The sequence below is a fragment of the Martes martes genome (assembly GCF_963455335.1).
Source record: "Martes martes genome assembly, chromosome: 2".
NCBI lineage: Eukaryota > Metazoa > Chordata > Mammalia > Carnivora > Mustelidae > Martes > Martes martes.
This window is the reverse complement of record NC_137889.1, coordinates 89,157,375-89,181,285: the sequence shown is the minus strand read 5'-3', so window position 1 is coordinate 89,181,285 and position 23,911 is coordinate 89,157,375. Positions and strand designations below refer to the sequence as shown.

The 23,911-nt window shown below is 41.0% G+C and overlaps 1 protein-coding gene across 2 annotated transcripts in view; it reads left to right on the top strand.

Moving 5' to 3' along the window:
• Positions 1–23,911, top strand: part of HSD17B11 (hydroxysteroid 17-beta dehydrogenase 11) — a 40,944-nt gene that overhangs the window by 2,068 nt on the left and 14,965 nt on the right. For both annotated transcript variants that reach the window (XR_013966387.1, XM_080796166.1), the window contains exons 2-5: positions 5,313–5,420; positions 7,956–8,087; positions 10,042–10,148; positions 18,377–18,514. Coding sequence is in view for 1 of the 2 variants with exons in the window: in XM_080796166.1 (XP_080652292.1) it covers positions 5,313–5,420; positions 7,956–8,087; positions 10,042–10,148; positions 18,377–18,514 (485 nt within the window). In the remaining variant the exon portion in view is untranslated. The remainder of the gene's footprint in view (positions 1–5,312; positions 5,421–7,955; positions 8,088–10,041; positions 10,149–18,376; positions 18,515–23,911) is intronic.

Genomic DNA, 23,911 nt, shown 5'->3' with positions numbered 1-23,911 from the left:
AGCCCCTCACATATCTCTGCAGGATCAGCAAATGCAGAGCATTGCACAGAGTGAGGGAAGGGAGAGAAGTAAAAGAAAAATCTAGATCTGTGCTTTTCAGTATAGTTGTGGCTACTAACCACTTAATGGTTGTTGAGCCTTTGAAATGTGGCTCCTGGGGCACCTGGGTGGCTCAGTGGGTTAAAGCCGCTGCCTTCGGCTCAGGTCATGATCCCAGCGTCCTGGGATCGAGCCCCGCATCGGGCTCTCTGCTCAGCAGGGAGCCTGCTTCCTCCCTTCTCTCTCTGCCTGCCTCTCTGCCTACTTGTGATCTGTCAAATAAATAAATAAAATCTTAAAAAAAAAAAAAAGTTCATTCAAAAAAAAAAAAAAAAAGAAATGTGGCTCCTCTGTCGATGTTACTACACCCAGGATTTCAAAGACAGTATGGAAAAAAGAAATGCTGAGTATCTTACGAACAACTTTTACATAGATTACATGTTGAAATACAGTATTTCATAATAATGACAAATATTCCAAAATAATCTTTTGGGTATATTAAGTTGAATAAAATACACTTCTTAATGCTATTTTTTCAAGTGTGGCTACTAGAAAAATTTAAATGAAGTATGTGGCTCACATTGTATTTTATGAGACAGCACTGGTCCAGAAACTTCAGCAGCAGCTCCTGATCATCAAGGTTCCTGGCAGCTATTGTTTGTGCTTCAGCTTTTCCTGGGGGGGCCCGTGGAAGGTTTTGAGCCAGATTCTAGGCTGTTGGGTTGCAGGGAGAAAGAGCAGTTAGGAGACTGGTGGTAATTCAGGCTAGAGATGATGCTGGTTTTGCAGACCAGGGAAGTAGTAGCTGAAGTGGTCAGAAAATTAAGGACAGTGTAGTGAGTATTTATTATGTTAAATTCATCTCATTTAAATAAGCCATTTATTATTTTAAGGTTATATCCTCCCCACTTGTTTTGTGGGTGAAATATACCTATGTATTTAGTGAAATTACAACGATATTAACTAGTAGTTTCTGTGTTGGTATTAATGTCCTTGCTTGGCTAAATAAAAAGATGGGCAGTCCTAGTTCAGTATATATACTGCAGTCCACTGTTATTGAAATTCTACGGGTTTTAAAATTATGAAAGTGTGAGAACCACTAAACCTGACTGGGGAGGGAGAGTAAGGGTGGAAATTTCAAGCAGTCCAGGCAGCAGAAGCTAGAGATGTCCAACTTTGGGGCTGGTGACTAGGGAGAATGAGTGAAAAAGAGGAAAGCTTCAGATTGTTTTCAGATCCCGCTGGAAGGGCAGGGAGGGGCCAGATCAAATTCTTCCCCTCCCCTGCCACTGCCCCAGGGTTCAAAGACAAATGATCTCCAGAGACAAATTTCTCAGGTTAAGTCAAGCTGCAAGGATAGCAATGCCCAAAGATACCCTTCTCAGGAGGTCGAGGGCAGACATCTTCCTACTCATCAGGAAGTCCACAGTAAAGGAACATGAATTTAGGGAGGGATTCATGGTAGCTTCAGCTTCGTTATTCGACTGAGACGGGTACCGTGAACTTTTTATTGTTTTATGTAGATAATCACATTTCTTGACTAGTCTCACCCCCATGCCTGGTTCGATAAATTTGTGAAGATAAATTTATAGCAAGTGGTGAGCACCTATGATATACTCAAAGACTGTTTATCAAATGGAAAAGTGAATTAATGAATGAAAAAAAGCACTGGAAACAATCAGAAAAACATGTAGACGTTTAGTAGTCTAAGTATTGGGCAGAGAGCTTTAGTTGTGGGGATAAGAGAGCAAAGAAGAGTAAGTAAAGGCTTAAGAGAGAGCCCAGGATTAAAAATTGAGAACTGAGTACAGCACATTAGGAAAAAGGTTAACAAGGCAAGTGTTGAAGAACGATGAGCAGGTCCTCTGTGCTGAGAAGAATTTTAAGGGTCCGCTTACTTTTTATTTCTCACCAAATGAATATGGAGACTGTCTAAAATTTTCATGGCAGGATTTCCAACTTTAATTTGCTGCATAGTTCAGGAGGTATGGAGTGCAGACCTTGGCCCTGAGTGAGGAAGACCAGGGGAATAGGCGAAAGCATGATTGCAGATGTAAAGGACGGGTGTGCTTGTTGCTACACATTCTGCCCATTGACAGAGAAACCAGCACTAAGCAAATCTCCACCAATGGAATAAAGGGCAAATGGAGCTTTATGTAGACTTTGTTTCAAGTAAGGACTGAATTTTGTGAATACCCAAAGAATCAGTACCATATACTTTTAAAACTTTCTTTATTGCAGTCAAATATGTATTACATAAACATTTCCATTTTAACCATTTCTAAGTTTCAGTTTAGTTGTGTTGACTACATTCACATTGTTGCGAAATGACTTCTGCTATCCATCTCCAGAACTTTCTCATCATCCCAAAATGGAACTTTGCACTCATTAAACAGTTACTCCCCAGCCCCTGGCAACCACCATTCTACTTTCTGTCTCTGTGTATTTGACTATGCTAGGTATCTCATATAGCTAGAATTATGCAATATTTGTCCTTTTGTATCTGGCTTGTTTCACTAAACTTAAGATCATCAAGGTTCATCCATGCTGTGGAATGTGGCAGCATTTTGGTCCTTTTGAAGGCTGAATAATATTCCATCATGTGTATATACTACATTAATGAAATTATACTTTCAAAGGAAGGGGCCAGAAGCTGCCTGTCAGGTACAGGAGGGCAACATAAGGTTTACTTGAGATGTTCCAATGTCCTTTGGGGAATAAGGGCTCCTCATCAGAGGACAAACAGCAGTTTGTGGGAGAGATTTCAGCAAAAGGGAAAACACTCTCTTTCCTTTTACTGTCACACAGTAAGTTCACTGAGCAAACTGAATTCTTTTTTTTTTTAGAACATTTATGCATTAGAACATTTTTTTTAAGATTTTATTTATTTATTTGTCAGAGAGAGAGAGAAAGAGCAAGCACAGGCAGACAGAGTGGCAGAGGGAGAAGCAGGCTCCCTGCGGAGCAAGGAGCCCGATGCAGGACTCGATCCCAGAACGCTGGGATCATGACCTGAGCCGAAGGCAGCCGCCTAACCAACTGAGCCACCCAGGCGTCCCAGCAAACTGAATTCTTTCCATAACTGTCCAGATTTGGGTTTTTCTGCAAGAGGGGTTAAAGTTTACCAGCAAATTCGCACACTAGTGTTCTGCTCTGCCGTTCTCCCTATGGGTAAATGTAGTAAGTCCCCACTTGTGCGTTAGTTGACAGTAATTTCTTGGCTTGCAGAGCTCAGGGACTAACCCTCAGTCCAAGGTATGGTTTGAGGCATTCTTTACAATGAAAAAGCTACAAAACTGCTAAAGGCAAACCAACAAACAAGCACAAATGGAAACAAAAAAAAGAAAAATGAAAACAGAACCCTTAAGGTCTAATCATGAACTTCAGGTGACAAAATCAACACTCCAGACTGGGCTTGTCATCATTCCTTTTCTCAGATCCGCTCTCCTCGTGACTTGCATCTGACTGTTGCAACACCGTGTTGCCATTTCCTCCAACTAAAAAGGAAGCACTTCAGCTTCGGTTCTTCCCACCTTCCTCATCTAGCGGCCGAGACCTGCTCAGTTTGCCTCCTGAAGATAGGTTGTAAGGCTCAGTCTCTTCTCCTCATTCTTTCCAGTCATACCACAGCTCAACCTTCTACCATCTGTTGGCTGAATCATTGTAAACTCCCTACTAATGTTTCTCTCTTCCTGCAGTGTTGACCCCTAAAATCTGTCCTCCATACGTTAGCAAGAATAATCAGGATAACATACAAATCTGATCCTGTAATTTAATCAGTGCCCACCCTCCCCACCTTTTTGGATAAAACCTAGTATGACACACAATGTCCTTTGATCTGGACTCCTGCTGGCCTTAAGCTTTATGACTCAGCAACACCAATCTGCTAATATTTTCCCACTTGACCTTTCTACTGTCCATCCCTTTGTTTACACTCTGCCTGCCTGCCCTTTCCCTTCTCGTTACCTTTGTGTTCTACTCACCCTGGTACCTTTTGTTCTAGAATTGTATTTCATGCCCCTCCTCTGTGTTCCCATAACTCTCTGTATATTGTTCTGTTATTATACTTATCATAGTGTATTAGTTTGAACCATATGAAACTGCCAGCATTCAGTCCTTTATTCCGACATAGTAACAATTTCATGTGTCCTACCTAAATCTTATGCTTCCTTTATGTTTCTGCTAGACTGTGAGCTTGCCGAGCTTAATACTCTGTCTCATTCATATTTCTGTCTGTAAGGTTGTTCTTTTTTTTTTAATATAATTTTTTATTTTTTTATTAACATATAATGTATTATTAGCCCCAGGGATACAGGTTTGTGAATCACCAGGTTTACACACTTGACAGCACTCACCATAGCACATACCTTCCCCAATGTCCATAACCCAACCACCCTCTCCCTACCACCCCGGCCCCCTGCAACCTTCAGGTTGTTTTGTGAGATTAAGAGTCTCTTATGGTTTGTCTCCTTCCCAATCCCATCCTGTTTCATTTATTCTTTTCCTACTCCCCAAACCCCCCAAACCTCTGTAAGGTTTTTCTAAGCACCATGACTGTGACCTACACATTAAAATGTTAAAAGAATAAGTGAATGAATGAATGAATGAATGAACCCCTTTTTATCTTGCAGCTAGAAAATTGATACTTGTGAATAGTTTTTAGTGACAGTTTTTAATGGAAAAAAAAGCTCAATATTTTTAAAAATCTTGATAGCATTTATTACACATTCACATTCATTCATATGAATGTGTCATATCACAATGTGTGTCATACCACACCTATTCACAAAGTATTAAAATTCGTGAATACAAAACCAGTATTTTATTTTTATGTTCTTTTTTTAATTATTTTTTAAAGATTTTATTTATTTATTTGACAGAGAGGTAGAGAGAGAGCACAAGTAGGCAGAGCCACAGGCAGAGGGAGAAGCAGGCTCTCCGCAGAGCAGGGAGCCTAACATGGGGCTCCATACCAGGACCCTGGGATTATGACCTGAGCCAAAGGCAGCTCCTTAATCAACTAAGCCACCCAGGCACCCCGGATTTTTCTGTTCTTTTAAAAAGCTTGCTTTAACTTTGGTTCCAAATAAAAAACTAGTCAGTACTAAGAGCAAAGTGTAACCTATATCCCTGCCAAAGATCTGTCCAGTTAAATTCTTGCCCAACGCTAGTTCAAACAATCTGACTGTCCTTAATTTATTTTCAGCTGTTGATATAATATGTTCATGTCATTTACATTGTTCTCCTTATCAAATTTTTGTTGTCTTTTCTAGCACGGAATTGAGGACACAGCTGCTGAATGCCAGAGACTGGGTGCAAAGGCTCATGCCTTTGTGGTAGACTGCAGTAACCGAGAAGATATTTACAGCTCTGCGAAGAAGGTGAAATTTTGCATTTGGTTAGGATCGGATCATGTCAGAGCCTGGAGGGATTCTGGAGATGACAGGGTCACGATGCAGACAAAGTAGCAGAAGTTTTGTGATTTGCCCATGATTGTGCAGTCAGCTAGTGGCGGACCCACAAATAGAACCTAGAACTGAGTTTCCCAGACTTCAGTGTGTTCTAGAATCTTCCAGAGAGCCTGTTAAAAAATGATGCCCCCAAGGTTTGCTTTCGTGGATCAAGGCTTGGGCCCAGGAATCTGCCTGTTTAGTACCCCACACCTCACCCATGTGATTCTGCTACAAGTAAATTCTTGGATGAGACGGCAAATCACTGACAGGGTCTTCAGACGCCCAAAGAACTGGGTTAAGGAGTTAGGATAAATTTAACTTTATCAGGCTCTGATCATAGATAGATTTATCTCTATAAAGCAGTATTTGCCTCTTTTATATACAACTGAGATGTGCTGTGTATATATAATGGTGCCTCACTCCGAATGCATTCATACATGTTCTTGTTAACTGAATGTCACAATAGTAAGAAAGCAGTAGGATTATCTGGGCAAATTCCTTAAAATACACATTCCTAGACCTTATCCCTGGATGATCTGATCCATTACAGTATAAAGATTCATCCTTGAGAACGTCCTTGTTTGGGGACTTTTAGATTTGCAGACATTTTTAACTTCTAATTTTGAATTGTAACCTTGTGTCTCAAGCTAATGCCTCTGTTACTGGTGAGGCCTGAGCTAAGTAGACAAGAAACATCTGCATTTAACTGTCAGTATTTTACTTAAATTAAGGATGATTTTCCTTTAGAGAAATGTACACTCTTCCAGTTACTACTGGCAATATGAGTGCAAGTTACTTAACCTTTCTGTGCCTAAGTTTCCCCAGTTATAAAATGGGGATCACAGCAGTACCCACCTCAGGGTCCTTAGGAAGATTAAGTGAATTAATGATGTAAAGTTTTTGGATCAGTACCTGGCACACAGTGATCGCTCCTCAACTTATCTGGGAATAGGCTGTTCTGGAAAAGGCGATTTCATTATTCGAACCTATTCCATGTGTTTTAACCCTAGAGATGTTTTTACTGAAATTGCTGAAGGAGAAACGTTATGCTTCAACAGAATATGCCCCATGCTGTGTGATGATCAGATATTTGAAAGTTATTTTGATGTGGCCACTTTAGTATCAGGACATTTTTATGTCACACTGTGGAGAGACAATAGGTGATGACGGGGAGCTCAAGGACGAAGGAAGGGACAAGTGTTTCTGGGCAGATTCTTCAGCAGGATGAAGGAGCGGTTTATATTTGCAGTCGTGCTAGCTTGGACGCATTACAGCAGCTCCATCGCTTCAGCCACACACCCTGTCCTGTTCTTCTCCATATCTGAGGGGCATGATTCGGAACAACGGTTTTCAGATCGTGCTAGAGATGCAGCTGTAGGTACAAATAGTGTTGATCAAGCGCCCAGTATCTTAGCTTGACTCTTCCGTACCTTCAGTACAACCTGATGAAGTTCATTTCTGGCTGACAGGCCTTCAGCATTTGGCACACTGGTGTCCTGATGGGTTTTCCACCTCCCGGCTTCCTTTTTGTTTGAGCTTTGAGGTTTGTCTTGGCCTCTGAGGTCAGAAGATCTGGGAGAGTCTCAGCTCCAGGGGACTTTGAATAGTCATGTGACCTTGGTCAAGGAGGAGCCATTCTGTGTTTCATGTTCCTCCTCTCTAAAGTGAACATACCCAGAGTTGCCAGCTCATGGAATTATTGTGAGAATTAAATGAGATAAATAATGAAATCATGCAAAATGCTTAACACAATGAAAGCCTTTAACAAGCGATTTGCTACCTCCCCCTCAGTCCCCCAGCACACCCCAGCACTATCTAAATATGATAACTCCTAACAGAAGTTAGCTTTTATTTGGAACACAATGTATAACAGAATGCATTGTAACTCTAGGGTCTATCCATCAAGAAGCTTAGTTACTCAAAGAACCGTAAAAATATCAGATAAGATACTCCAGCGTTGCCAACTGCCACCTGCGGAAGGAAGGCTGGCGAGGAACAGAATGGAGTGACTACAAAAATAAAGAAGTAGAAGGTGTGACCAGCTTGATGGTATAATGGGTTTTAAGTAGACCCCCAGATAGTCCATGCATTTACCAACTCATTAAAAAAAATGTTTTTGCTTACTTTTTAAGTAGTATTTAAAAAATAAATGCTGGGTTGTTGTTTTTTTCCCCACTGATTACATTTTTATTAGCCAAAGGCCTCTCAAGGTAAAATCAACAGAGCAAAGTCAAGAGACCAAACTGCAAAAGAAAACTTCTACCTAACCAGACTTACAAGTAGAGCTCTTTTGAAACTAAGTAGCTAAGATTAAAAGGTTCTTTTTTCCATATTGGCACATAGATTATAGAACTACTTTCCCCCCCACATCTAATAGAGGAACACATAGTTCTTTAATAATCCTTGCATGCAAACCGTCCTTCAGTATTCTTCATGATGCAGATAATTGTCTTAATTTTAAAGGTGAAGGAAGAAATTGGAGATGTTAGTATTTTAGTAAATAATGCTGGTGTCGTCTACACGTCGGATTTGTTTGCAACACAAGATCCTCAGATTGAAAAGACTTTTGAAGTGAATGTACTTGCACATTTCTGGGTAGGTATAACTTCTTTTATGAACACATTCCCTTTTGTAAAACCCGAAGACTATGTTTAAAGTGGAGAGTTCAGGACACCTGGGTGGCTCAGTCCGTTAAGTGTCTGCCCTGGGCTCAGGTCATAATCCCAGGGTCCTGGGATCAAGTCCTTCATCAGGCTCCTTGCTCAGCAGGGAGCCTGCTTCTCCCACTGCCTGGCCCTCCCCCTGCTTACGCTCTCTCTCCCTCTCTGACAAATAAATAAATAAAATCTTTAAAGTAGAGATTTCAGCAGACATAAAAATGTATCAGATTAATACTGAAGTTTTTTCCAGATACTAAGGAAAATATGCAAAGAGGTCATTTTTCAGGGTGCCTGGCTGGCTCCTTTGGAGGAAGAACATGAGACTCATGACCTTGGGGTTGTGAGTTCGAGGTCCACATTGGGTTGAGATTATTAAGAGAAAATAGACTTTAAAAAAACGAAGAGGTCATTTTTCATGCTCTGACCAAATCTCATCAACCATTCTTCTTCCCCCCTTAAAAATATTAATAATAGCAATTAATTAATAATAAACTTTAGGTGTTATATATGTTTTATAATTTTAAACTAGATTCTCACATCTATGTGAACTTGTTTATGAAGAAAAGGATTGGGGTCATCTGAGTCCTCTTGTGTGATTCTATTAAAGGTGAGCCCGGTTTACTTTCAGATTCTCGTGAGACTCGGGCCTTGAGTATTGTCTGGCCCCATAGTTGCAAACTTTATCATAAACCTCACCATTCAAGGTCTATAGCTACAGATACGTATATATATATATATAGAGAGAGAGAGAGAGTTTCTGAAGAGGCTAAAAATTGCCCAAATAGTTAGTTGCTGAAAGGGTCCCTTAAAGTTTTGTTGGATGTGAGCTTGGGATACATAATCTCTAAAGAATATTGGAGTTAGTGAAATGTGGTATTATTTATGTCAATATTCTCAAGTTATTAGTATCTGTTTTTATATCTTCTTTTTGAAGATTTTATTTATTTTTTTAAAGGTTTTATTTATTTATTTGACACAGAAAGAGAGATCACAAGTAGGCAGAGAGGCAGGCAGAGATAGAAGGGAAAGCAGGCTCCCTGCTGAGCAGAGAGCCTGATGTGGGGCTTGATCCCAGGACCCTGAGATCATGACCTGAGCCAAAGGCAGAGGCTTAACCCACTGAGCCACCCAGGTGCCCCTGAAGATTTTATTTTTTATTTGACAGAGAGAGAACACAAGTAGGCAGAGTGACAGGCAGAGGGAGAGGGACAACCAGCCCCCACCGCACCCCCCCTGCCAAGCAGGGAGCCTGATGCAGGGCTTGATCCCAGGATCCTGGGATCACGACCCGAGCCAAAGGCAGAGGCTTAAGGGACTGAGCCACCCAGGCTAAAGATACCCAGTGCATCTTTATAACTGATGAATCTGCCTGTCTTTCTGCCTTTATTAGGATGTAGGGCATTGCCTTAATGTTTTGAATCCCCGTCACATAGTAGGTGCTCAATAAATATTTATTGCATGAACCGTTCAGTGACTACTGAAAGATTGCTATTCATTTCAGTATTTTGATGACATATCCAAACTATTTTCTAACAATTTCACATTACACATAAATTCTTTGATAACTCTAGTTATATCTATTCAATATATGAAATGATAGAAAACATCAGTGACAAAAGACGTAGAGGCTCAGGGGATATTAGAAGTTCACAATTTTAGTGAAATGGATTCTCAAAGTTTTCAGTATCCACTGCTTTGCTTAGTCTTTCCAATCTAGGTATCATATCCAGGTGCCTTAATTTGCCACATTTGGCAATTAATTGGTTTTTTTCCCCTTTTATTCTAGGAAAAATGTTAACAAAATATAGTTTTGTTTGGGAATATTCCCAATAGGTCTGCAAATGAGAAATAACAGTATATCTTTTTCTCTTCGTAAACACTATTGCTAGACTGCAAAAGCATTTCTTCCAGCGATGATGAAGAATAATCATGGCCATATTGTCACTGTGGCTTCAGCAGCTGGGCATACTGGGGTCGCCTTCTTACTTGCTTATTGGTAAGTGAGCTTGTGTTCCCTTAACTTGTTTCTGTGTTTAACTTGTGTGTGATTTCTTATCCTGTCTAATGAAAACTACCATTAATGATGATAAACTTGAAGTTGCCCAAATAGAAAGTAGCACAAAGTCTCTTGTACAGCAGCATTATCCATTCAGGCTGACCATTCTAGAGGTGGCTGCAGGGAAGTTATCCAATTAGAAGCCAGCTCTTTTTTTTTTTTTAATGTTTTGTTTATTTACTTGAGAGAGAGTGCACTAGAGAGAGAGAGAGCAAGCACAAGAGGGAAAAGCAGGCTCCCTGCTGAGCAAGGAGCCCAGTTTGGGACTTGATCCCGGACTCTGGGATCATGACCTGAGCCAAAGGCAGACTCTTAACCAACTGAGCCACCTAGGCGCTCCTAGAAGCCAGCTCTTAAAGCATTTTTCATCCCTTTTAGCAGCAAGAAGTGATAAAAGAAGAGTAATATTTTTGTACCATGAATAAAAGTTAATAATAAATTTTAATAAAGTAATTTTATGGGAACAAAACAGTGTAAAGAGAAAGAGTATAATCTGGAATTCTAAGTAGTAAAAGCATCCAAACAGTGAAATTGTTATTAAAAAAGAGTCATAATAGTTACCCATTTAAAAACCCATGCCGGGGTGCCTAGGTGGCTCAGTTGGTTAAGCGACTGCCTTCGGCTCAGGTCATGATCCTGGAGTCCCAGGAGTCTTGCATCGGGCTCCCTGCTTGGCGGGGAGTCTGCTTCTCCCTCTGACCTCTCCCCTGTCACGCTTGCTCTCTTTCTCTCATTCTCTCTCTCTCAAATAAATAAATACAATCTTTAAAAAAACAAACAAACCCATGCCATTATAATACCTGGAGAACTTACTGTAACAAGAATGGTGTGCGCCACTGTATACTGTGGAGAATTGCTCAGTGAGGCCACCATAGCCCAGGGGATCCTACGGATTGCACACACCCCAACAGTGCCTGGCCATTTCTATATTTTAGCAAATAATGACTCTTAAAATGTTGAATTACTGTTCAAATAATATGTATTGTCAAATAAATGTACAGATATGCTCAAATTTTTTTTTGCCATTTTGGAATTAAGTAAGTATCTAAATTCTAGAAACAACAGGTATAGTTGTATGGATATAAATTTATAAACATTGGTGTGGGTGGGTATCTGTTTTTATCTAATATATACATATGTGTGTATATATGTGTGTGTGTGTGTGTGTGTGTGTATAAAAGATCTGTATCTTGCATTTCATAAGTTCCCAAGGACACATATATACCAAGCCATTTTCCTCCGACCGCACCTAGAGAGTGGTTATTCTTTGGTAATGATAAGCAATTTTATTTTGTTCCTTTTATTCATTTATATTTTCTTTCTTTCTTAGCATGTGTTTGTTTTCTAATAGTTTTTAAAATCAACGCAGACTTGGATTGAGGTTTTTTTCTAAAAGATGAAAGGACTGCTGAGGCAATCACAGGACAGACCTGTGGTCCAGGGCCAGCAGGTGATTGTTAGGTGATTGTCCCCTGGCCCTCTGAGGCTGATACGATTTGGCATTCCTGCACGTGATGAACAATAGCGGCAGGTGTTGCTTCTCAGCTACTACATGACACCCTGCTCCCCTGCCAGATTCTTAGTCCCCAGGCATCGGGAGAGGCCAAGAGAATCTGAGTCCAGCAGGGGCTGGGAAGGCAGTCATGCCTCCTCCTTCTCTTTGCCCTAGTAAATACTGTAGCTTATTTGATTCGGACTTGATTCTACTCCACTGAATGTTCAGCAGTGAAAATCAAGAGAGAATGTGTTTTGCATGAGAAACGAATGTATTTTGGTCACTAATGGTAGTGCTTTCAGCAGAAGTAAAAGATCTTGCCGAGTCTTGTCAAAGCAGGAACGACACACACGGTTGTGCGGATTGCAGACTACACAGTTCTAGGCTGCACCGTTCATGTTCGTGTCCCTTTAAACTCGAAAGATTCTCCAGGAGATGGCAGTAAAGTCACTTGAGAAGAGGAGTAGGTTTGTCTTTTTCACACAAAGGCACCCTTTGGGCTGAAAGGCAGGGTCGCAAGCACACGAGTGCGTTGCGCACTTCCGGCTTTGGGGGGAGGGGCGGCTTGCTTGCCCCTGCGGGACTCTTCTTCGGCTCCTTGGCTGCACGTGGCCCGAGCTGCTGCAGTCTGTGATCCTTCGTGATCGCAGCTGTCTTGGATTCACTTGACTCTGGTTTTTGCTCAGCCTCTGCTCAATGATAGAACTTTCACAGAGCCATACTGAAGACTCCTCCCAGCAGAAAGCAGTGTTTATCGGTGGTTGTTGTTAACAACTGGGCGATACAACTGAGACACTGATTTTTTAAAACATAAACTTTTTAATTGAAGTATAGCCTACATTGGTAAAAATGCAGAGGTCATAAATGTGCAGCTCAATGAGCTACTGTGATGTGGATACATCTGTGTAACCCCCATGCAGATCCAAAAATAGGACAAGACCTTAGAACTCTTCCCAACCGGCAGTCCCTCTCTCCTTCTCAAAGGACTTGTATTGACTTGTCACACCACAGATGAATTCTGCCTCTTTTTGATCTTTATACACGCGGACTCATGCTGTGTGTGTGAGGAATGTCCTGGCTGTTGCTGGTAGCCACAGATTCATCATTTTCTTGCCTGCCTAGTATGCACGAGGTGATTAGATAGTGGTGTATTTATCCATACTACTGTTTAGAAACGTCTGGGTTGTTTCCAGGATGGGACTGTTATGGATCATATGGTTCTGAATCTTGACCCAATCACTTACTAATGTATGACCTTGGCAAGTTATTCAGCTCCTTTGTGCTTCATTTTCTTCACCCATAGGAGAAGCTAATCACAGCAACTAACCAAATCCTCAGGATGCTGTAAAGTTTAAATCATATAATGTAATGCACTTAGAATAGAATCTGTAGTCCTATAAGTGTTCAATAACAGGAGGGTTCCTGTTGGTGTTACATTCCATTCTGCTTCCCTGTAGTTACACAAAACAGCAAAGTCCCACCTCTTATTTTAGCTTCCAGAATGGTTTGCCTCAGTGGAACTAATCCTGTATATTCTGGCTCCCCAGTGTTGAGTTGAAATGAGAGGGGATCTGGAATTACCCAGTTCTTTTCCCTGTAATTGAGCCTTTAGCTGTCACTGGCCTGAGTTGCTACAGCCACAGCAAAATAATTTATTACAGCTCCAATCACCTGTGTTGGAAAAAAAAAGTTGCAATTTATTTTGAAGTTACAGTTCAACAGTTTTAAATGATTAATGTGAAAAATCCAAGATCACAGAACTGGATTTGTGGTGAGAGACGTTCACCTTTTAATTCTATTCTAAAATGTTTTTGGCTCCTTGCTAAGTATTTTGTCCGAAAGTATCTGGATTTTTAAAAGAAAATATTTATTTCTTTATTAAAGATTTTATTTATTTATTTGACAGAGAGAGAGAGAGATCACAAATAGGCAGAGAGGCAGGCAGAGAGTGAGAGGGAAACAGGCTCCCCCGCTGAGCAGAGAGCCTGATGTGGGGCTCGATCCCAGGACCCTGAGAACATGACCTGAGTCAAAGGCAGAGGCTTAACCCACTGAGCCACCAAGGCACCCCTAAAAGAAAATAGTTAAAAGTACTATGAAACTTTGGCTAATATATCTTGTCAACTTAAAGAGCCAATTTACAATTATGAAAGTCACTGATGTGGGAAGATGTGGCTAAATCAAGTCCTGACCTTTACTAGCTTATAATGAAATGTTATTTAAAATAATGATTGGGATAAGAAATATTTATGTTATTAATAATAAGAAATTTGATGTAATATTACAAAGTGCACGGAAAAAAATCCACTCACTTTTGACTTTCATATATACATATATCTAAAAATAAATTCACCCTGAAGTTAAAAAATACAGAGTTCTTTTAATATGCTCAACATCATTAACTCTGAGCTTTTATGTACTTCTGCACTTTTGGTTCACTTAAGAAAAACCAGAAAATACAATTTAGTAAAAGAGAAAAAAATTACTGATAGTCTTACCGTGCAGAAATAATCATGGTTAGCATTTGTTATAATTTTTTAGGACATTTTAAATACAGGTATGTAGTCAAGCATTGAAAAAAATCTGCCTGCATAATCTTGGCTTTTTAAAACTTTTTTTTATTTTTATTTTTTAAATATTTTATTTATTTATTTATTTGTCAGAGAGAGAGAGAAAGCGCGCGAGTACAAGCAGGCAGAGTGGGAGGCAGAGGCAGAGAGAAGCAGGCTCCTCACTGAGCAAGAAGCCTGGTGCGGTACTCGATCCCAGGACCCCGGGACCATGACCCGAGCCAAAGGCAGCAGCTTCACCAACTGAGCTACCCAAGTGTCCCTTGACTTTTTTAAATTTAAAGATTTTATTTATTATTTATTTGACAGAGACACAGCGAGAGAGGGAACACAAGCAGGGGGAGTGGGAGAGGGAGAAACGGGCTTCCCGCTGAGCAGGGAGCCCAATGTGGGGCTCAATCCCAGGACCCTGGGATCATGACCTGAGCTGAAGGCAGACACTTAATGACTGAGCCATCCAGGGGCCCTAAATTTTACATGAACATTTGGATGTTAATACATACATGTGCAATGTCATTTTCATTTTTTGCATGCTATGCCACTGCACATATGTACCACTATTTGTGCAAATTATCCATTATTGTTGCGCAGTTCATCTGTCAGGACTCTTTGGGTTGCGAGGAACACGACACTTAAACTGCTTCGGACCAGAAGAGGGTTTTTTTCTATCTGTAGTTCCAGAGTGTCAGGCAGGCTCTCTGCCTCTGTCTGCTGGTGAGATAGCTACCAGCAGTTCCCAAGTGATATCCTCGCAATAGCCAGCAGGTGGGGGAAAAGCCGTGATTTCTCAGCAATGCCTTCCAACGCTCTAGTTGAAAAGATCACTCTAGGTGGATCCAGCCACTGGACAGGGACCACCTGTGGCAGGCTAGTGACAGAGTGAGGTCTCCAGAATAAGGAAATAAGAATACCAAAGGGCAAAAACAAACAGCTGTCCACTCCACACGTTTAAAATTGTCTCCACCTATTGGCCTACATGAACTATATATCCCAGAGACTAACCTTGAATATAAATCTTTAGGAACACGACCGATTATTTCTTTGGGATAAACACTTGTAAGAGGAAGGACTAGATCTAAGAGCATGGCGTATTTTTAATGAATTTGATACCGTTTGCCAAATTGCCTTCCAGAAAAAGTTGCCAATTAGCCTGTGCTTTGGAAAATAGAAAGCTGTGGAAAGTCCTCTCTCATCGTTTTTTTGTTGTTGTTTGTTTTTGTTTTTATTTTTAAGCTTAGACATATATTGAAGGCTTAAAGAGAAAAGATTCCTAGTTCAGTGATTTAAAATGAAAACATTCTGTACTTTGAAAAGCAACTCTAACAAATAAAAATTTCTTCATATCCTCACCATTACTGCTAGGCAAAAATCCCATCTTATTTTATTTATCTTTTCAATTTATTATTTTTTAAGATCTTATTTATTTATTTATTTGACAGAGAGGGAGAGAGGCAGGGAGAGAGGGAGCACAAGCAGGGGGAATGAGAGAGGGAGAAGCAGGCTTCCTGCCAAGCAGGGAGCCTGATGCAAGGCTCAATCCCAGTACCCTGGGATCATAACCTGAGCCAAAGGCAGATGCGTAACGACTGAGCCACCCAGGCGCCCCCCTAACTTGTTTTAGTTTGTGTTTATTTTATTCCTGAAATAACCCATTTTTATATGCATACATCCATTGGTATTTTTATATTGTGACTTTCCTGCTAATGTCCTTCAGCCGCTTAACAACTAGAGTACTGTCTTACTCATTTATAAAAGTTTCCCTGTATTAACCCTTACCCATGGCTTATGTGTTGCAACTGCTTTACCAGTTTGTCATTTTCCTCTTACCTAGGGCGGGAGCTAATAAAGTTTAGAGTACATCTTATAGAGGCCTGGTTTATTGGCCTAATTTAAAGCCCTATTCTATCACTTTGTTTTGTGTCTTTGGGCAAGTCCTGTAACCCTGTTGAGGGAGCTCGTCCAGAAGACGTGACCTGCGAGCTGGACCTAGGCAGTTGTAGGCTCCTCCCCACCTCCCTGTCCTTGGAACAGTATCCAACTGCCTTCCCCGTTCCCAAAAGCTGCCCCAAGGACACAGCCTTGAGATAGAAATGTGGTGTTGAGGGACGTCTGGGTGGCTCACTTGGTTAAGCATCTGCCTTCGGCTCAGAACATGATCCCAGGGTCCAGGGATCAAGTCCACCATCGGGCTCCGTGCTCAGCGGGGAGCCTACTTCTCCCTCTCTTGTCACTCTCCCTGCTTGTGCTCTCTCTCGCACTCTCTCTCGCAAATAAATAAATAAAAATCATTAAAGAGAAAAAAAGAAAAGAAAAGTGGTGTCAAGACTATCTGGATGGTATATATGCTGAACCCAGTTAAGGCCTCTATATAAACTTTAAATAGATTCTGGCAGGTGGGTGTGGAAGTCTACTCACCCTATGGCTGCCCAAGATGAGCGTCCCAAGTTCCCTTGCTTATTAAGCCTGCCACCCACCAATACGGAGTGGTCTGCCTCTTTCTTTGGCCTCTCTACCCTGTGTATGCAACCGGGGGCAGCTTCAGATTATACCCAACCAGCTCCCCCCACCCCAGTGCCTCAGCTTCCTTTCTGGTAAATGGGGATCATAGCCACAGCTATTGCAAAGAGTCGTTGTGGAGATTCAGTGCAGTAATACATCTGAATAACTGAGGACAGTGTCTGACAGGTAGTGATCAATTTTACATATGATTATTTTTGTGTCATTTTCAAGGTAAGATTTTTATCTTACGTAAATAAATCTAGCCATCTTTTAAGCTTTCAATATATGTGTGAGCTCTAAAAAAAAAAAAAAAGTTGAGGGAACGTTCCACAGGTTTGTATTTTCGAAAGCACAGATTAATTGGCAAGAATTTACAACTACCTTGCATAATGACAAATAAATACAGACTTATAGAAAAATAATCTGGTAATTAATGGCCCTGAACTGCACATTTAAAAGTGGTTAAAATGGCAAATTTTGTTATATATATTTTCACACAATTTTTTAAAATTAAAATAATGTAATATTCCAAAAAACATTGAATTGTACATTTCAAATGGGTGGATTATAATACATGAATTTATTTCTTAATAAAGGTATTTTTAAAAAACCTAATTAGAAAAATAATATCTGCTTAGAATATGATTAATTTTCCTTCTCTTCCCAAATGAAGTGCTTTGCATTTTGGTTCATTCATTTGACAAATATTTATTGAGCAGCTCTTATAACCCAAGCACTGTGCTAGGCCCTGGGAATTTATTGGAAACCAAAATAATCATGAAAAAAAGTAAAAAAAGTAAAAGTATGACGGACAAATGTTAAAAAAAAAAATTCACCTCAATGAATATTTAATCACAAATCCTAAACAGGCTATCATGAAAAACTGAAGATTACTATATAGTGTGCAAATAATTTAGTCTAGGGACCAGGGGAGGCCTCTTTAAGGAAGTGAAGTTGAGACTTAAAGGGAAAAATAAGAGTTGTCCAGGGGAATTTTCCCAGGAATTCCTGGATATATTAGATAATTAACAGGCTATGGTGACATTAACTCTTAGGAAAACAACAAAAGCAAACACTTTGCCAATTTTCCTAGCGATACCTTTGAACCTACTCAGTTCTCACTTCCATAAGTGATGTGGGGATGTAGTAAGTGTTCTTTGCCAATGCTTCTTAGACTTTAAGGATTGATTTATTGATTTATTTTTGAGAGAGAGAGAGAGAGACCCACGCACTTAGCACAAGCAAGAGGGACAGAGGAGAGGGAAAAAGAGAACCCCAAGCAAGCTCCGCTCTGAGTGCAGAGCCCAGCCTGGGTTCCATCTCACCACCCTGAGACCACGACCTGAGCCAAAACCAAGAGACAGACGCTTAACCAACCGAGCCACCGAGGCACCCTCCTTCTTAGACTTAAATGCCTATAAATTTACCTGAGGCTCTGTATGCCACGTTCTGATTCGGTAGGTCTGGGCTGGACCCTGAGATTCAGCTGATGGCCATGAGGCCAGGCACAGGACCACACTTAAGTAGGGAAAACGGACAGCGGAATAAAGGAGATGCAGCAGCTTCCTTGAAGTATTTTGTGACCTCTCTCTGTTTGTTTCCAGTTCAAGCAAGTTTGCCGCTGTTGGATTTCATAATGCTTTGACTGAAGAACTGGCCGCTTTAGAAAGAACTGGAGTCAAAACAACATGTCTCTGCCCTAATTTCATAAACACTGGCTTCATCAAAAACCCACGTACTGCGTAAGTTGAGACGAGGGTTGGTGATTACCACAAATATCAGCCATTCTGTGGGGTTTCTTAAATATTTTAATCCTTTAAACCTGATATCCGATGCCCTTGGCTCATCTCAATTTCGGCTCCTATACAGTGTGGGAAAACAGGTGGAGAGACAGAGGGAGGGAGAGAATGTATATAAACAAATATGGGTTAACTCAGGTGAACTTGCCAATCCTCCTTTTTTTTTTCTTTTCCTGGGCAGTGGTTCTCTGACTTAAGTATACATACATTTCCCCAGGAGTGCTTGGGAACCATGTAGGGGGGTCCCACCCCCAGAGCTGTTGATTGCCTGGATTTGGCTGAGAGGGGGTGGTGGTGGGGAGGGAGCCTTGCGGGGGGGGAGAGAGGGAGCCTTGGGGCTCTCTTAAACTAGCATCATCAGCAATTCTGATACAGATAACCCAGGACCAGGGTGAAAAACACCTTCCTTTGGTAATAGAGGTTATCCTCCAAAATGAGTACCAATCTTTACTTGGTTAAAAAATAAAATTACAGGGGCGCCTGGGTGGCTCAGTGGGTTAAAGCCTCTGCCTTTGGCTCAGGTCATGATCCCAGGGTCCTGGGATCGAGCCCCACATCAGGCTCTCTGCTCAGCGGGGAGCCTGCTTCCCTTCCTCTCTCTCTGCCTGCCTCTCTGCCTACTTGTGATCTGTTTGTCAAATAAATAAATAAATCTTTAAAAAAACTTAAAAAAAAAATAAAATTACAGGGCCGCCTGTGTGGCTTAGGTGGTTAAACCTCTGACTCTTGAATTCAGCTTGGGTCGTGATCTCAGGGTCGGGAGATCGAGCCCTGCATGTGGCTCTGAGCCGGACAGGGACCCTGCTTAGGATTCTCTCTCTCTCTCTCTCTCTCCCTCCGCCCCTTCCCCACCCCATCTCCCTCTCTAAAATAAACAAATGAATAAATAAAACCATAAAGGATCAGTTCTGAGGTTAACTTTTAATTTTTCTCCTCTTTGGGAATAGTTTTAATGTCTTTGTAAACATGATACGTACTTTCTGAAAATTCTGATACATAGAAAAATACAAATAAGTAGGAAAGTTTCTTTTTGAGTTTCCTTGAAACCCTCTATCCAGTGCAGACTACTCAACATTTTGATGAACATCCTTCTAGACATCTCTCTGTATACTGTTTAAATGTCTGAATTTTATGTAAATGGTGTATATTACAATGGGGTTCTGAAGGCTGTAAGTCAAGTACTTAACTTCCCTCCGCAGTATGTCGTGGACATCATTTCCTGTCAGTAAATACAGAGTTTTACCATAAATTGTATTGATTACTTAGTCTGAACTGTTGTGTCTACTAGTGACCTTTTCCCCTGGCACAGCTGTTTTTCGTTTTTGTTTTGTTTTGTTTTGTTTTTGACACAAAACTTAATTTAATAGAAATTTTGTTTGTAGTTCTTACATTCTCAATGTGAGCCAAGCTGGAACCCACTGCTCCACCCAGAAGTGGCCCAGTCCTGGGAGCAGGGGAAAAAGGGAGGTGGTGGGTGGGGGTCAGAGTTCAGGGGTTAGGAGTCCTCTTCTTCCTCAGTGCTGGAGGCTGGGGATGCCACCCTCTTTTCTTGTCCCCACTCTGGGATCAGGAAGGAAAGCAGATGGAATCTTGGACCTGGGGCTTCTCTTCCACACTCCCCTGCCCCCCCCCCAGATTGGAGGGGAACTAAGGGGTCTGGGGAGAGAAGGGGACAGAAGAGGGCAGAGATCTAGTGCCACATCCTAATGCCACACATTTTCACGTTTTGGTACCATCTCCTTCAGGTAGATTGGATTGGATTGAATTGAAATTTTTTTATTTTATTTTATTTATTTGTGAGAGAGAGAGAGAGAGAGAGAGAGAGAACGAATGGGGGGAGGGGCAGAGAGAGAAGGAGACTCTCCACTGGACAGGAAGCCTGGCATGGGGCTCCATCCCAGGACACTGAGATCATTCCTGAGCTGAAGACAGACGCTCAACCAACTGAGCCTCCCAGGCGCCCCTCCTTCGGGTAGATTTTAGAAGTGGGGTTACTGGGTCAGAGAGTAATACAAATTTTAAATATTCCTGTCTATTGCCCAGCTGCCTGGGGAGTGCTGCACCAGCCTGTACCATGGTGCGGGGAGAGCAGCACCTCCACTTCCCACTTCCTCACTGGTCTGCCTTCTGCGGATGTTCTGCCCTTTCCCTCTGTAAAGGATTGTCTTTGTTTCCTGATGACCTGGTAGCTAGATTCAGGTGTTTTCTTTGGTTTTTCGGTAGTTTGACTTCTTTTGTGAATTGCCTGTTTCATGGCCTCTGCTCATTTTTTCTACTGAGCTATCGAGTTTTGAAATTGGTATCTAGGAGTTTGTTGTACATTCAAGGTGCCCTTCTATATGTCATAGATGTTGCATATATTTTTCCCCAGCTGGCTATTTGCCGTTTAACTTATTTTTATTTAGTTTTACATTAAGTCTTCTCAGATTTTTTTTTTTTTTTGCCTTCATGGCCTTTAGGTTCTGCGAGGTATTTATAAGGTCTTCCCCTCCTCAAGCTTATGAAATTATCCACCTATATCTTTTTTTCTAGTACTTTTATGGTTGCATTGTCACATTTAGACATTTGCTCCACCCACATTTACTTTAAGAAATAAAGTCATGGTCCTGCTTAATTGTTTTTCCCAAATAGTTAATAAGTTATTTTGCACTATTTATTAAATACTACATCATTTATTTCAGAGCTTTGAAATGCCATCTTTATAATAAACCTGCATATTTACTTGGATCTACTTTTGGATTATCTATTGTGCTAAGATTCAATTTTTTTTTGAAGATTTTATTTATTTATTTGACAGAGAGACAGTGAGAGAGGGAACACAAGCAGGGGGAGTGGGAGAGGGAGAAGCAGGCTTCCCACTGAGCAGGGAGCTTGATGTGGGGCTTGATCCCAGGACCCCCAGGATCATGACCTGAGCTGAAGGCAGATACTTAACAACTGAGCCACCCAGGCACCCTAAGATTCCATTTTTAAATTTTATTCTGCCTTCTCAAATTTTTCCCCTCTTTCCCCCCATTCATCTACCTTTAATGGAAATATATTTTAAGTTAATGAAAAATATTCATTGTGGCACTTTGGGAAAATAGCAGGTTCTATTTAAAAACACCTGAACCTAAATATGTCTACCCACAGGTAGAGTAGAAAGTCAACACCAGGTGGAAATTTGGTAGCTGTACAAAGATCTCACGTCCCCTGAAGAATCTATCAAATTGTCCAAGAGCCCATTTTAAAAAATTTATTTATTTATTTATTTATTTTTTTTTTACAGAAATTGACCTTTATTTATTGTACTAAAGTCTGTTTAACTTTTGATACAAAGTAAGGTTTTAGTACAGAAAATCCCAGTCTGTCAGAACAGTACCTGTGCACACTGTACCGTCACAGTCCCGCTCGGGCAAATTTATTTATTTTAGAGAGAGAGCATACAGGGAGAGGGGCAGTGGGACGAGAGAGAAACCCAAGTAGACTCCAGGCTGAGAGTGGAGCCCAGTGCAAGGCTTGATCCCATCACCCTGAGATCACAACCTGAGCCAAAGCCAAGAGTTGGACACCCAACCAACTGTGCCACCCAGGTGTCCCAAGAGCCCATTTTTAAGATACAATTTTGTTAGAAAACAAAAGTGAGCATATTTACTTCAGAAGGCCAGTGTTTTAATTCATCTGTATTAATCAAGTAAACCCTAATGGGACCCTGAAGAGAGAACATAAAGGACAAATTAATTTGGGGGCCTGAGAAGTAGAGCTGACCAGGAGGAGTAGAAAGAAGATAAAACTTCACTAACCTGTCAGACAAGTACTATATGATCTCACTTATGTGTGGACTCTAAAAAAGCTGGACTCATAAAAACACAGAGTAGAACAGTAGTTACCAGGGTCTAGGATGGGAGCACTGGGGGGTGGGGGGGGAGCACTAGGGAGCTAATCATTTCGGAGCATAAACTTGCAACCCCTAGATGAATAACTTCTGGAGTTTCAGTGTGCAACATAGTGATTGTAGACAGCAATACTGTATTATAAACATCAAAGTTGCTAAGAGGCTAGATCTTAATTGTTCCCATGACCCCACACACAATCGATCATGTGGTAGGGGTGTTAGCTAATTCCATGGTAATCATATTGCAGTATATAAGAGTATCAAATCAACACATCATATACCTTAAAGTTACATGTGTTATATAATGTGTTGATTAGGTCTCAATAAAAATAAATAACTTTTTTTTTTTAAAGAGTCCATTATAATTAAAAGGAAGGGTGAAAGGAAGAGGTGAGTTCCATCCTCAAGGATAAGATTTGCCAGTTTCCTCCATTAGTTTCAGGAGGAAAACCCTCATGGGGCCCTGATGCAATATATTTGTGTCAGTTTTTTTCACCCAGGCTGTCTTTTGGCAGTTAAAAACAGACACCATATTTCTAAAAATTGTATTTGAGTTTTTTAACCTTGATCCCAGGACAGGGCTGCCCAAACTAACCTTCCTTGTGGGCAAGAGTGCCCTCTTCTGGCAAAGCTGTACTAGTGACAATTGAAAAATAATAGGGACCCCTGCTGTGTATATATGTAGATGTGCATATGTATCTTTGCTCACTGTTCTAACCATTTTGTTACTTTTTTTTTTTTTAATGAAATTGCAAAGAGTAGGAACTTACTTACTTTTGATAGATTTATTAGATTGCCCTCCAGGATTCTCCTGAGTACTTTATACCCCATTCCCCTTAACCTTTGCCAGCTTTGAATATTAGCACAAGTTTTTTTTTTTTTTTTTAAAGATTTTATTTATTTATTTGAGAGAGAGAGAAAGAGAGAGCAAAAGCAGGGGGAGGGACAGAGGGAGAGGGAGAAGCAGGCTCGTCACTGAGCAGGGAGCCCAATGTGGGGCTCCATCCCAGGACCCGGGGATCATGACCTGAGCTGAAGGCAGATGCCTAACCAGCTGAGCCACCCAGACCCCAACACACGTTTAATCTCTGTCAATATGATGAATAAAACAGTACTTCTGTGTTATATTAATATATATTTTAAAGATTTATTTATTTGACAGACAGAGATCACAAGTAGGCAGAGCAGCAGGCAGAGAGGCAGAGGGGGGAAGCAGGCTCCCCGCTGAGCAGAGAGCTTGATGCAGGGCTCGATCCCAGGACCCTGAGATCATGACCTGAGCCAAAGGCAGAGGCTTAACCCACTGAGCCACTCAGGCACCCTGTGTTATATTAACATTCTTTGATTATTAGAAAAGCTGATGGTCATCTTTTCATATTTAATAAGTCCTGTCATTTTCTTTACTCCACTCTGCTTATACAAATCAAGCTGCAGCATACAAGCACTTATGAAATCAGCTTAAGGAA